The sequence below is a fragment of the Podarcis tiliguerta genome (genome assembly GCF_965153285.1).
Source record: "Podarcis tiliguerta genome assembly, chromosome: 7".
In the NCBI taxonomy this organism is placed as follows: Eukaryota; Metazoa; Chordata; class Lepidosauria; order Squamata; family Lacertidae; genus Podarcis; species Podarcis tiliguerta.
Window position 1 is genome coordinate 39968024 of NC_139540.1, and position 15625 is coordinate 39983648.

Sequence of the window (15625 nt, forward strand, 5' to 3'; positions counted from 1 at the left end):
TTCATGAAATTAGGCACTCCATGAAAGTTAGGGCAGCAGGGTGGTGGTGGAGAGAGAATCTACAGATAATCAGAACACCAGAAATGTACTACTGCAGAGTGTCGCAGACCTACATTTTTGAATGTAGGTCTTCATTTTTGAATGAAGCTTGAACTGTTATGGGGGTCCTTTCACAACCAGAAACAAGGTCTAAGTAGCCACTGTTAGCTTCTTCAATTGAGTTGTTCCAGATCACCACACCTTTACATCTGTGCTACTAGCTCTCAACCTTTGGGAATGTTGAAATATATAAACACACAAAAATAATTAAAAAATTGAGTCGTGCAAATCAAATTGGATCTACTAGACCCAAAATTCTTAAACAATGTGGACTAAATTCTTTTCTGGGGACCCTGAAGCTTAAGCTTCATTAGTTTCATGGCAGATCTGCTCCTGACTACAAGACAGCTAGAATTATTAGATGCAACTTTTTAAAGTCCACTCAGTACAATAATTTAGAGATGCCAACTCCAATGTACAGCCCTTTAGTCAAAGTGTAACATCTCAAAAATACGTTCAGAAAAAAAGCAGATAGTATTTGCTTTGACAATTTCGAATTGTTTTAAAATAAGACTGCTATGCTTTCTTAGAAAGTTCAGACTCATAAAATAAATTATACTAAGGGGCCAAAATATTTCCCAAAGAAAGCAAGAATATAATTTCCTCCCAGTAATGCCCCTGAACCAAACTTAAACATATAAGCATTTTCCAACATGTTCCTGAACTCAGGCTGAAGTCAGCAAGCTTAAGTCAATCAAAAAACACTGCCAGTTATTCTTGCTTTAAATGCACACAAAGTTCAAGGTCTTTTTTTCAGTAATTCATTATATTAAGACAGAAGTAGGGAACCTGTGACCTTCCAGATGTTGTAGGACTAACAACTCCTATCATCCCTGGCTATTGGCCATGATAACTAGGACTAATGTGAGTCAAAGTCCAATGTCATCTGGAGGGCCACAAGTTACCCAAACTGCACTAAGAAGAACACAGGCTGCTGGATCTCCTTGTGCCTCAGATGCTGATCCTTGTTTAAAGAAGAAATCACGTGACTCTTGTTCTAGCACACTGAGTAAGTGGGTAGATATCAAAGAGAAACTGGAATAAAGTGATACAATTTGTGACGTCTTAATTGTACCAGTACATACATCATTCACTTCCTGAATACAGATATGCTATCTGAGTCCTGGTTTGATTTACAATGGGTTAGATAGCAAACTTTGAATGATCAAAGTTAGACCGACTACTGCAACTCTAGTTCTATGCCCTGCACAAAGGTACTTGGGACTGAAGGTCTTCCTAATCATACCACCTTAAAGTTTGAACCACCTTAAAGCTTTCAGCAAGGCGTTTCAAATACATATGTAAAGATATGTTACTAATTCAAGCAATTGAAAATTACATCTTTTCTCATCAGTTGAGTGCATGAGCATTGTTAGAAGTCGACAAAGGTCCTCAAATTTCTCTTTCCCCCACCCCTGTGCTTCTTTTTTTTAAAACACAAAACTTATTATTTTACTACTTTGCTTATAGAGTAGTTGGGCACAAGGCAAAATACAGTACCAGTTAGACTCCAGCCACCTGGCATCTGAATATCTATAGATATTAGCATACACAAATTTATGTCCAGGGCACAAGGATTTGGGAATGGGGAATATAGAACAGGGGTCAAAAACTTGAGTTTCTCCGATGCTTCTGGACTACAACTTCCATCATCCCCTGAACAGTGGCTCTGATGGGTAGAGCTGATGGGAGTTGGAGTCCTGCACTATCTGAAAAGCCACAATTCCCCCCAAGTCTGCCCTGCAGTGACACTCAATTTATTTTAACCACAATTTCCATTTTAGAGTGTTGAAGTGGTACAAGAACACCACATGGCAAGGGATCATAGCACAGAGATAGGACACAAGCTGTGAATACAGATGGACAGGTTCAACCTCTTGCATCTCCAGCAGCTGATGAGAAAGACTCAAAGACCCTAAAAAGCCACTGCTCGTCAAAGCAGACTTTACTGGGTTAGACAGACTCTGACCCACTATAAAGTACCGTATTTTTTGTTCTATAAGACTCACTTTTTCCCTCCTAAAATGTAAGGGGGAATGTGTGTGCGTCTTATGGAGTGAATGCAGGCTGCGCAGCTATCCCAGAAGCCAGAACAGCAAGAGAGATTGCTGCTTTCGCTGTGCAGCGATCCCTCTTGTTGTTCTGGCTTCTGAGATTCAGATTTTTTTTTTTCTTGTTTTCCTTCTCCAAAAACTAGGTGCGTCTTATGGTCTGGTGCGTCTTATAGAGCGAAAAATACGGTAGCTTCCTATGCTCCTAGGGTTGCCATAAGTCAGACTCTCTTAGCTTCTCTCCTTAATCTGCATTATGGGAATATTATTATAATACATTTATTTATACCCTGCCTTTTCCCCAGACAGAAGAAACAAGAATCACTAAAATATAGAGAAAATAATTAGGGGGGACATTATTATTATTATTATTACCCTTATTATTAATAATAATAATACCCCGCCCATCTGGCTGGGCTTCCCCAGCCACTCTGGGTGGCTTCCAACCAAGTATTAAAATACAGTAATACATCAAACATTAAAAGCTTCCCTAAACAGGGCTGCCTTCAGATGTCTTCTTAATTAATAGAATTAAATCTTTATATGGGTATAATAGCCTTTTAAAATATAGAAATAATTACAATAAAAATAGTATGGCAACAGCTCTTTTATTAAAAGCATTCAATTCCCCAAAGTCTGTTGGAACAAGGTCTTCACCTGCTGGCGGAAGGACAAAAAGGATGGAGCCAGTCTAGTGTCTCTAGGGAGGTAGCTCTGGGAGCAGCCACTGAGAAGGCCCTTTCCTGTGTCCCCACCAATCGTGCCTGTGAGGGTGGCAGGACCAAGAGAAGGACCTTTCCTGAAGATTTCAAAACCCAGGTAGGTTTGTATGAAGGAATACGGTCTTTCAGATGGAGCTGAGCCATTTAGGGCTTTATAGGTCATAACCAGCACTTTACAGGGCTGTCTTAAGTTACTTTGCTATCTATAAAATGTAATATAATAGCAAAACTAGAGTACCATACAGCATTGTCCACACCCTCTCTTAGTTTTGGACCTTCCCCCTCATTACACTATTCACACAATTTCTTTCTGATTCCTGTCATCTATCTCTAATATGGTGATAGCACTGGAAAGTTCATTTCTTCCCTCCTAATGCAGGAAGTGAACATTTGTCTTTGTTTCTATTTTTGACCTGGGGTGGGGAACACTATTGCCAAATTACTGCAGCAGTGAGGTCCTGTATTTCTAGACTGTTTCCTATGAGAAGCTGTTATTGTTAACACACTAATGAAATGGTAGAGGCATAAAAAAATCAGGTCCACAGATTAAGCAACTGTCAAATATATCTATCTATCTATCTACCAAGGATTTGGCAACAAACAGCTAAGTGCAGGATGCAGTGCATAAATCGCAACTAAGATTTGGAAGTGAATAAAAACAGAGAATATTTCATAAGAAACTGCTGTTTCATACTTGCTGAACTTATAGTACTACAAGTTCTGTTTCATGACTGTGCTTCACCCACTGGCAAGTGATGACCCCAATTTTCTTCTCTCACCCACACAATTATACTTAATGTGCAGCTAAAGCTTGTAACCAGAGAAGTGCTTTGGCCCCGTTGAGGAGATTAATACTGGTCCTTGTGACACTGCCACATGAGTGAGATCTGGATTCGGTTGGCTTGCTGTGCCTGGAGATCAGGACAGAGAGAAAGATCCAGGGCTGGTTTGAGGCAATGTTGGGTATCCCTGTTGCAGTAGCTAGATATTTTAAAAATCAACTGATATCTGTAGAGGATCTGAACTGTTCTTCAGTCTGCAATGACTCAATCTGATGATATGGTAGTGACAACATCTTGGCTTCCAGGCTTGGCAGGCACTTTGGAGGGTCAGTCTACCTTGCCCTCTAAAGACACCCTGAGCCTTCCACATGTTAAGACTGGGTCATTACAGGCCTGCACTTTGGACTCATGAAGGTGGAGTTTTAGGTTTGGCTGTGCCATTAGTTTGCTGCCTGCTCTTGTGCAAGTGACTTGATCTCTTTAATCCCCACTTTCTCTACGTACATAAAAAGAAAACAGCAAACATTTCTTCTGTATGCTGCCTGGAGTCTGAGTAACCAGAGCTATGCAAGCAATATCATTATGTAAACTCTTTTGCCATACTACAGATCTGAGTTCCGTAACCATATGAATACACGTCTACGCAAAACCTTTTGGTTTGAAACTGGAGTCTTACTAGTTTAACTGTCCAAGTTGTCAACACACTGTCAATTATGTGGAAATTGAAGTGGATTTTTTTCAATCATGAAAACATATCTGCCTTTTAAACAATTGGAGTTTATCTCCTCCAGATCTATTGCATAAATCCTTTGTTTCTAATCCATCTAATTAACCTTGAGTCATACATATTAACAAACACAAATGTTTACACATGCCACCTATAATATGAAATCCACAGCCAATGATTCAAAATTCTAACCTCTTGGCTCTAAACTCTAAACCTCAAACAAAGTAAGAATTATGGTGTGACAACTGGATGTACAAACAGGGCTCTAAATACTGTGTTTATACTGATTACACAAACACACCAATACATGGAATATCAACATGGGGGACAAAATCATGCAATGGATAGTGTAGTGCCACTGAAAATGGGAGACTCTGTTCTAATCCCTAACCAGGTAAGACATTCACAACCAGAGAAGTTACATTTTCTTAGTCATTCTTACTTCATAGGATAACAACTGTTAATAAACATTCACAATAAATGTGTTTTAAAATATTATGCAGTGGGCAAGACATGCAAGTTAGGGATGGAGAAGAATTTTGTTTGGTCTGCATTTTTAAGTGAACTAGTTAAGCGAAGTCCTACTGAAATGAACTTTGCAAGCCCTTCTTTGAATTTTTGTGATATAGGATTCATTTCAAAAAAATAGTTAACATCAGTAACGTGTATTTTAGGATAAAACTAGTTTAGAAATATGAACATTAAAATAAACCACATATTTAAATATATAATTGAGATTAAATCTGTATTTAAATACAGATTTTGTAATAAAATACTACTTATGTGTTTAAATTTTCATATTGAAACCGACTTACGAATAAACATTTGCAAAACTGGCACAGACTAGAAATCAACTGGTCTGACTGTCCCCAATGCATGATCATAATGTTGACTGTTGTTAAAAGAAGCCCACAGTTCTATTTAAAGCCATACTCCTTTTGAAAGTTGTTGCCTTTCCAAGCTGTCAAGTCTGCTTCCCTGCAGATTTTCAAAGATCTAGAAGGGTTTCTTTGGGGAACTTTTCCATACTGAACACTTAGGATGGGTTGTTTCCACAAGTATAATTCTGTTAAGTCTGCAAACGTAACGTCATTCTTCCATTGTTCTTGTTTTCTGTTGAAGACAGTTCCACATACTTGAGCACAGGTGTACCCAACTCAGCCAGAAGGCATCTGGCAAGGGAAGCTTTTGAACATAAAAACCAATGACTCAAGCCAAAGAGAGGGGAGTTGTTAACTTTACACACACTGTACAAACTCCTGTAAGTGCTACTTTATGCCTAATCATAAAATCTTATATTTGAAAATGTTTACTTTTACCCAAGCAACACTTTGGATAGGAATATGTAGGCGAACAACAATGAACACTTAATCCTGCTTGGAACTAAAACGTAGTCAAACTTCTTTTTTTAACTGACATGCTCTTACTTTCTTCTCTCTGCTTTTCCTAAGAACTCCTATGTTAAAAAGAAAAATAGAAGCTTTTATTTCTGTGCTTTGTTTCCAACACCATAAAATATGAGGTGATAGGAGGACACAAAGAGAACATTGGCCACTTGCCATTCCCCTGTGGGTCTAAAACAACAATTTCTAGCATTCATTACAATTGTCAACAAGAAAACCATCAAATACAGTGCCAAAGAAGTAAAGCTGAAACACTTAGGAGGATGAAAAATGCCACAAAAAAACTGTTCACACAAACGTTACTGCTACGAGTGCCAGCCCAATGTGGACTGATACTGTATCGTTGAACCATAGATGAGTGGGACAGAATCTTTACAGCAGGAGGAATAGCCATGATGCAGGGAGATTGCCTAGTCACCTTATTAGTTTCAAACAATGAATATGCACAATTTATAGTTGGAACTAGGAGCACAATGAAGACTCAACTTTAAATTTCCCTGTGAAGAAAAACAATCTCAGGAGGCTCAAAAGCTTAAACAGGCAAGTGCTGAATGAGTGGGGAAATGGAAGATTTTAATCATTTAACTATTGGCTGTTTTCTAGCTTCCCAACATCCCCAACTGCAACTTACAGACAGGCAAGTAGCTAGCGAAATTATGAACATGGAAACCCCCAGAAAGTTAATGGTTAAGTGCCCCTTCCTCCCCCAGGTTGCTTACTAATATAAATAAATTAGGACTCTGTTACATATATTTGCGTGTAACATCTAGTTTGGCTCTAGGAATGTGCCTTAGCACCTCCATTGGTATATTTCAGCAAGAAGTATGCAGCCTAAAAGCCTTTTGAACTTAAATCTCAATGGCTATTGATTAATGGGAATGAGAAAGAAGGGAAAACTTGGAAGTGTGGAAGAATTTTGGCCCAGAAGTCCAGATTCCTATCTGTCCCCACCCCACAGGTTAACTGTGATGGGTGGGTAGGACAACCCACCTGTCAAAGGCCTTCCTGAAGCAATTTGGAAGCCATGTGCTCATCTCATCTCAAGCTCTCAGCACAGGGCTTGCAAAGTTCATTTCAGTAGGACTTACAGCAGCTGTGTGATCAGGTTCCCCATGAGAAACTGAATCACACAGGTGGTCCAGCTGCATCTCTATATGCCCTACACATGATGTCAGGTATGGGACAGCTGAATCTTCCACTCATGCTCAAGGCTTTGCCCACAGACATTTCAAGAATCAAATCATTGAAGACTAGTAGCAACTAGATGGTTGCTATATCCAGATGTGAGGGAAAGAATAAAGTAAAGGGGGGTGGGGGTGGGAAGTGTTTGTAGGCATTGCCACCAGCTGATAGTCCAGATACAGCAGCATACTAAGAAACTCAAGGCAACAAACTAGTTAACATTGAGGTCTGAACCCCATCAATACCAGTCCCCTTCCTCTGCAAACAGGTCTGTTAACCAAACATATTTGTGGAAGCAACTACATGTGACATCTGGAAATGCATGGTTGGACCTCCAGTAGGTTTTTGTTTAAGTTTAATTGAGTTGCATGGGCTCCCAACTACAGTTGAAGCTGAAGCACTGGTGGAAGCAGGGTTACACACTTTCTTTATGCTCCCCGCCCCCATGACACTCTCCCAGCTCCTATTTGCACTTCAAGGGGAAATATATAAATCCTATACCAGATAACTCATTCTGGGACGAAAATAAAGCCAGAACCTAGGATTTACCTACATCAGAAAAGTAGTCGCTTCTCTTTCATCACTGACCTTATGGTCTATGTGACTGTATGTTATAGAGTTTCTAAAGGGATTTAACAAGACTCCAAAAGTTAAGATGATCCAATCTCATCTCATTGATCTCTGAGCTCATCTGTCTCTTGCATGTTTGCCTTGAGCAACAACACAGAAGCAAGAAAAGTACAGATATCCCAAAAAATCCTGTGAGCCGCTGTATTTTAAGAAATATTAATAGGGAAACAAAACAAATAAAACCTCAAATGGCAGCAAGACAGCAGATGAATTGCTGCTAGATTTCCAGTAAAGATACTTTTATAATAATTTGCTTTAATGTATCACAGCAGGACACTACTTTTTTCTACATTCCACTTCTCTTATCAGCCACTGTGGATATATATTGGTCAGCGATCTAATACAGCTTTCTTTTAACATATGTTAAACCCCACAATAAAAAGAAGCTAAATGCATGCGCAAGCAATGAAATGTGCAGTCAAACTTAGAAAAGGCTTTTACTGCAACAGCTACCATGCTTGAAGAACCAAATCAAAGTTCACTTTTCAAAGTGGTTAGCCTCTTCAGCTGTCAAATTTGCTACAGCTCCATATATATATTTTTGTTAAAAAATAAAAATTACTCTGCTCTTCAAGCCAAAAATGGCTCCTAGGCTGGTCTGTAAATCACTAAACACAGACAGTTCCTGCCCTTTAAAAAGGTAAAGGTACCCCTGCCCGTTCGGGCCAGTCTTGACAGACTCTAGGGTTGTGCGCTCATCTCACTCTAGAGGCCGGGAGCCAGCGCTGTCCGCAGACACTTCCGGGTCACGTGGCCAGCGTGACAAGCTGCATCTGGCGAGCCTGCGCAGCACACGGAACGCCGTTTACCTTCCCGCCAGTAAGCGGTCCCTATTTATCTACTTGCACCTGGGGGTGGTTTCGAACTGCTAGGTTGGCAGGTGCTGGGACCGAGCGACGGGAGCGCACCCCGCCACGGGGATTCGAACCGCCGACCTTTCGATCGGCAAGTCCTAGGTGCTGAGGCTTTAAACCACAGCGCCACCCGCGTCCTGCCCTTTAGCTTACCCTTAAAAAGATAGTTCCTGCCCTTATAAAGAAAAACGTATTGGGGGGAGAAGGAAACAAGCAAGTTCTTCTAAAGACCAGATGCAATGGAAAAGCTTAAGGAGAGGAGGTGTCAGAAGTTGCTGATCTCTTGACTATGTTGATGGAGTGGCCCTCACTCCATCTGTTCTGTCCTCTGCTGCAGTCAGATGTAAAAGCTGCCATCAGGTAGCAGTTCATAGAGAGAGGAGCCTGGCTTCTTGCTGATGGTAGCCCTGCATCTCTCCTCCCTTACAGCCTAATGCAGGGGTCAGCAACCTAAGGCCTATGGGCCACAAGCGGCCTATGGGGGTCGTTCAACCGGCCCATGGACCCCCGCTGCCCGCTCGGTTGGCTCCCGTGCACCACACTAAACCAGCGCGGAACAGAGCGGGGACTGTCTTCCGCGACGCTGGCCGGCTTCCCATTGGCTCCTGCAGCTGCACACGCCTCCTCCATGCTGGAAGGAGTGCCGGAAATTGTGTTTGCGCATGTGTGCATGCGCGTGCACTCTGGCCCACTGCGGCGTCTGCGCGACCGTGAACCGGCCCAAGCCACAAAAACTATGCCGACCCCTGGTCTAATGGAATGGCTGTTAAGCTTAAAATAAAAAATGAGGCCCTGCCTTTTAAGTATTTCTTTGCACAACGTACTTCATTAAGAACAACAGAATTAAATGATGGGCACAGTTTGATTTCACTCCCAAAGGTGCACTATTCTACTGTCTCCCAAGACAGACAGGTGCCAACAAAACCTGCCACTAATTAGCAACAGTCCTCAGCCTTCTTGTGTATTTTTCTGATATAGCCACAATACAGAACAGGTTGTCTACGTCTAAGACAATATAGTTGTTTTGGGTCTCATTAGTGTTAAATGACTTTTAGCATTAATTGATCAATGCCTTAATAGTATCACAGTCACACAGTGAAATCTTTAGTTTGAGGTAAGAACTATGAAAATATCAAATAGGTTTTTGTAGCACAACTGCAATCAGGACACCCTATTGCTGTTGCAAACTTCTTCCTGTTTGCAGTGAAGATCCTAAGTAGTATTAGCAAGTACAGGGGTACAGCCTGGGAGTGGTGCACAGAGAACTGCTCAAAAACATAGGCAGCATATATTTTAGAAGTACAACTGTATTAATAATACAGGCTGTCCAACTTCACATCACTAATATAAGGATGTGTCTTCATTGAAAACAAAAGCAAAAGCAGTACACTCTGCCCCAAGTAGTTTTCATAGTAATCAAATGTTTCTTACCAATGTGATCATCAGAAATACATTGATGCTTCCAAAAGCTAATGGCGGCCCTCTTTCGGTTCTGGAGTCTGTTCAGTCTCTCTGCAAGCCCGCCCCTACGGAGAATGAAGAATTATTCAGTTATACCAATATTTTACCTTTGTTCCCCAAAGTACCAAGGAACAGACATGATGCCTCATTTAGAGCCAAAGGGGTGCTATAAATCAACACTTGCATATATTTGTAAAGCACATCAGCATATTATATAATCTACATTTAGTATAAGTTGTTTTCATACACAGTTTTTCCAGGAATAAAAACTAGAGCAATTCTGAAAGGGGCACAAGAGCACTCCTTGGGTCAAAGCGGCTCTTCTGCTGAAGAGTGTAATTTCAGCCACAACTGAGTGCACTTTTGACCATTAGCCTAGAGCAGATTACTGGAAGATGTGTGACCACTGGCAAGGAACGCATCCCAAAATACTTCTCACACATACTTGACCTCATGATTCATATCATAAGCTGGGTCAAGTATGTACTTTCAGTGGTCTGAAAATTGTCCACGGCAGAAACAGTTCAGTGTTCACAAGGGGAAGTGGCAAGCAAAGCAAATAAACTGAAGGTAATATTGTAGCAACCTATCTACAATTCAGATCAAAAACAGCCTATGTTAAAAACAAATATCATTTTATCTGAAGTTACCTTTTTGCTAATGACTGTCAGGTAAATGGCTGAATTATCTTTAACTACTCAGGTGAGCTCTCTTAGGATCCCCTCTTTGTGAGGTTAAATTTGTTGTGAAGGTAGGATGGAGAACATAACAAGGCCCAATCTCCTAGGACCCAGTGTTATATATTTTTTAGTATTTCTAAACTGCTTATTACTTTAAGTGGTATACAAAATCACAATATAAAAACAAAAGAGTACTTATAGAGTTCCAGCTGAACTGAGCTACTTGGTAATTTATTTGGAACGTGAATCCTGTAATTTTTAAAAGCCAATATCCTAATTTTACCAATTGTGCTTTCAAGAAAACAGCTAAAGTCACAAGAATTGAGAAGCAAATAAAGGTAAATGATTGATTTGTACTTTGGTAGTAATAAAAAGCTCAAGGAGTCCAGAGTATTTTATAATCACTTGGGACCTCTTAACCAATTATTTGCCGGACAAAAAGTAAATTGAGAGAATTGAAAAAAAAAAAGAAAATATGCAAATACTGCCTAAACGCCATTGTCTCTCTGCTACCTAGCCCTTTTCTTTTTGTGTACAACGGCAAAACTCTTAAAATTAATTGCATCAAAAAAGCTCACTGCCCATGAATGCAAGGACAGCATGCAGTCTCAAATGACCCTATATTCAGTCTTGCATTCAAACCTTTGACAGTCTTCTTAGTTTCCATTGAAGACAAATCTGATCACAACAGCAATAAAAAAATGAGACAATCACAGCAACAATGAGAGTAACAGATGAGCTCAGCCTGTTAATTCTTTCACATAAGAAGAGAGAGTGCTACTGTGAGCATGTCCTACTCAGGGGCTTCTCATAGGAATAGAATGCTGAACTAAACAGGCATTTGGTCTGAACAAGCAGGGCTCTTCTTATGAGAAACATGCAATTTTTCAATATACCACTTCCTGAAGAGTATGTCTGGCTCTTCTAAAGTCAGTGTATGTGCCCACTTCTGCATTAATGTGTATGCACAAACACCTCCTGTTCCATCAGCAATAACAGCGAGAATTGCTCTTACTGGGGAAACTGAAACAGTAAATGCAGAGGGGATAGGGATTGAACAAACGGACTAAGGAGAAATATAGATACAGAAAATGGAAACAGGGATAGATAAAACGTATGGTAAATAGCTGAAGTGCTTCAACTGTTATGTGTATTTGCACATCTTTAATTGTGTATTGAAAAACAAAACTGAATGCAACTCATGAAGTGGAGGAGTTATTTATTTTCACATTCAGTCTATTAACATTTTGGAGTAGTCTGCCGCATAGAAGCTTGGTCAACTAAAGCTGGAATATGAATCATTTGTTTGAAGCTTAAAATAAGATGGAACTTTTGGGTTCAGAGCAGTTTGCATTTGATGTCATGTAGGCCTGCTACAGAGGCAATGCTGCATCATGTTATCAAGCACTTGTCCCTCCTCACCTTTCGTACAAGCATTCTATACCCCCCTTTCCGTTTTGGAGGCAAGCATGGTTGGTAGAGAAATGATTCTAACCACAGTACCAACTGAAGCTGGAAACCACAGTTAAAAGCAGATTTGAAGCCTGGTTTGATGTCAACTATAGGTGGGAGAGGGAAGAGAGTCGGAACACACCAGATGCACTCAATCACCAAACTACGGTGCTATATCTGCACAATGTGTTGTGTAGAGCACAGTGAAGTTTCTGACATTTATCTACCTCTTAATTTCATCTCAAAAGAGGTTTGCAGAGCCATTTCTTACTTTGCCCTCTCATAAGCAAAGGCCTAATACACACTCTGAGCATTACTCCATTTAGCTGTGGCTCTCCAGGGTTTCAGGTAAGCATTTATCTCATCCCATCTGGAAATGCCAGGGACTGAACCTAGAGCCTTTTGCATGCAAAGCAGATGTTCTACCACTGAGTTTCTTACAGCATTGAGAGATATGCTATGAAGGGGCTCACAAAATGAACTGACTGGAATAGGAAGAAAAAGAAGGGCATCTATGAGACTGGTAGAATGTTAACTTATTCAATTAACAGATACGCACTTGTGCCATTCAACTAAAAACCCATTTAATTTCAGTGCTCTCTTTTCCTGTAGAATGCATTTTACTTTCAAAGTTATGGCTCATCTCACAGGAAAAAGACTTTGTTTTACTGTGTGGTATTTTAGAACATTCTGTATTTCTACAACTTTGATGAGGTTAAGTCTATTAAATCGGTCAGATATTAGTGTTTAACTATTCAACAGCAGAAAGCGTGTTGAATATTACAATGTGGAGAAAAGCTAAGACCAGCACTACTAAAATGTGAATAACTTTACAGGGGGGAAAATGCTATAAAATTGATCATCATTATCTACAGTAATTTGTTCAAATATATGACTCACATCTATGAAAATATTAATGTGATGGTGTGGTGCATTATTGCTAATTTTACTTCAAACTTACCCAATGACAGCAGCCCCACCCACACTTCCAAGCAATATAATTGTGGCGCACAATGTGAATGGAACTTAGCACTTTCAAATGAACTACAAACATTGTGTTCAAAATTCAGATAAGTAATTATCGATATGAAAAACAGATATGACACAGTTGTGCAAGATAGAAATATTTGAATCAGCACTGTAGAAGGAAATGTTAAGATGGTGGTTATTGTAGTAAACTCATCATAAGATGATTTGCTGCAGTGACTGTGTGAATGCTTTGAAAAACTGTATACATGTATCACTAGAGAGCTAAAAATGAATTAACTCATGACTTACAGTGACTTAAAATGGCATGATTCATGATTTAAAATGGCCAACCCTTTCAAAAAGCCTTTGAATGTTAAAACTCTTAGATTTTGCTCATGTTGAAACTACTCTTGTTATTATTACCAGAATGCTACAATAAAAAAAACACCAAAACATATATACCTCAGAAATTTTCTTTTCTTTGCAGAATCTTCTGGAGTCTTCATGTTCTTGTCTCTCTTTTTCTCTGGTGTCTGTAGAAGCATCTGAGCAGATTTTAACCAGTCACTTGCTGACCTTCCTGTATCTGTTTCAATCCCTGCTCCAAAATGGAACTCGGGCTTTTTATGGAATTCTAAATCAGCAGCTTTAGTTTCTGCTTGGCATTTTTCCAGACTTTCACTGTCTGATGAATATTCTGAAATTTCTAAAGAAATTGTCTGCATAAAAGAAATATATAATTCAATAAAATTAGAAGAGAAGCAAACCAAATGTCACATCAATTAATAGGAACACAAAAATGTATTGCTTTGGCAAGCAGTACTAGTAATTTGTCCAATATATTCAGAAAGTCATAACAGTATAGATGTATGCATTTGATAAATCAAAAGCTTGTCAGAAAGCCTTTTTTTTTTTTTAGTCATTGGCACAACACTGGTAAAGAAGGAGCCAAATGAAGCTTCCAAAGCAGGGAGTTCCACGTTATGGGTGCCACACCCTCACCATCACAATGGATAGGCAGATTCACTTGGGAAGAGCGGGTCACAAGCCATTTAGTGTTTTAAAGGTAATGTACAGCATTTTGTACCCCTAAACTGTGAACCTGCTTTTAATGAGTGTGCAACCCCATTGGGAAACACTCACAATTCCCATTTCCTCCCATAATTTCAAAGGAGAGAAAATCAAGTTATGCCCAAGAGCCTCTCATGCTAACAGGCTTCTCCTAAAAGAGCTTATTTATGAAGGTACTTAATAAATTACACATGTAACAAATATATGTGGTCTATACTTTGGCACACACAAAGTTCTGCACAATATGAAAGAAGTACAAAACAAGAGAAAATCTGAACAACATGAGGGCTAAATTACAGTTCAGAAGGGAGCAATTGGGAATGCAAAAAACCAGACACTAAAGGGATGCACAACCCTTTCCCCACTCTAAACTGCTCTGACCCGAGGCACCCTAAGCTTAGTTTTGAAGGAACTCCTGAATGCCCTCTCCTGAGATGGCTGTTCATGCCAAAAAGAAGGCTAAAGCTATGTCTGTGTAACATGTAGCTTGGCTCTTCCCCTTTATTAATTTAAACCAGAAGGTTTCTATTTTAAAAACTTGCACCTGCACACTTGCAATGAGCACATGCAGCTCCACATTCATTCCAGTGAAGAGTTCAAATCTGTGCATGCCTGATCTACATGTACATGGATCTCAGGACTGGGGTCATATGACAATGGGCCCCTCCCTCACAGCTTTCTGCTCTTTTGCTTAACTTTATACACCTCTTATCCTATCTCCTTCCTATCTCTATTAACAAACAAACAAAATACAGTAACAGATTTCAGCCAAGAACATATATCTCTGCAATTACACATTCTGAACAAACATAATGTGCTCAATAGGATATTTGGGAGGAAAAACACATTTAGATTTGCTCAATTTAGCCTTTACAGTGTGGATGAACAAGTATATATATACATGCAGAATTGAGAGAAGGGTTTGGCACATAATACAGTGGTACCTCAGTTTAAGAACAGCCCTGTTTACGAACGATTTGGTTTATGAACTCCGCAAAACCGGAAGTAGTGTCGAGGGTTGCGAACTTTACCTCTGTCCAAGAATGGAATCCAAATGGTGGAAGGGCACTGGTGGCGGGAGGCCTCATTAGGGAAAGTGCACCTCGGTTTTAGAATGGTTTCAGTTTAAGAATGGACTTCCAGAACGGATTAAGTTCGTAAACCGAGGTACCATTGTACTTCCAACACTGCTTTAAGTAAAAATTAGCAGCAAAAAAGTATCTCCCTTTGTTCGCTGTTCTTGTCTATTACTTGCTTTGACAGTGTCCCCATAGTGCTTTATTGTCTACATTAAATACTTGCAGTGCATGCCAAATATTTATACTTGAAAATGTATTTTATTTGTTCCATTAGTACACACTCAGAAAAACCAATATAAACCTTTCCCAATTTACATCTGCTGATTTAAGTTTATGTTTGCACCTACTTAGTTTTCCGTATTGCACACAACGTTTTGAGTTAATCTGGTATTTCAACATGCTACCTGTGCCAAATCAAAAGTTTGTTTAGCTTCTCACATTTCTTTCTAAATCACTTTTAATC

General features: G+C 39.7%; 1 protein-coding gene across 5 annotated transcripts in view; it reads right to left on the reverse strand.

Annotated features, from left to right (window-relative positions):
• The window catches only part of SPIDR (scaffold protein involved in DNA repair), a 157451-nt gene that overhangs the window by 84582 nt on the left and 57244 nt on the right, over positions 1 to 15625 (reverse strand). For all 5 annotated transcript variants that reach the window (XR_014514057.1, XM_083451603.1, XM_083451604.1 and 2 more), the window contains exons 6-7: positions 13475 to 13731; positions 9882 to 9976 (exon numbers count right to left, since the gene is read on the reverse strand). Coding sequence is in view for 4 of the 5 variants with exons in the window: in XM_083451603.1 (XP_083307729.1) it covers positions 9882 to 9976; positions 13475 to 13731 (352 nt within the window). In the remaining variant the exon portion in view is untranslated. The remainder of the gene's footprint in view (positions 1 to 9881; positions 9977 to 13474; positions 13732 to 15625) is intronic.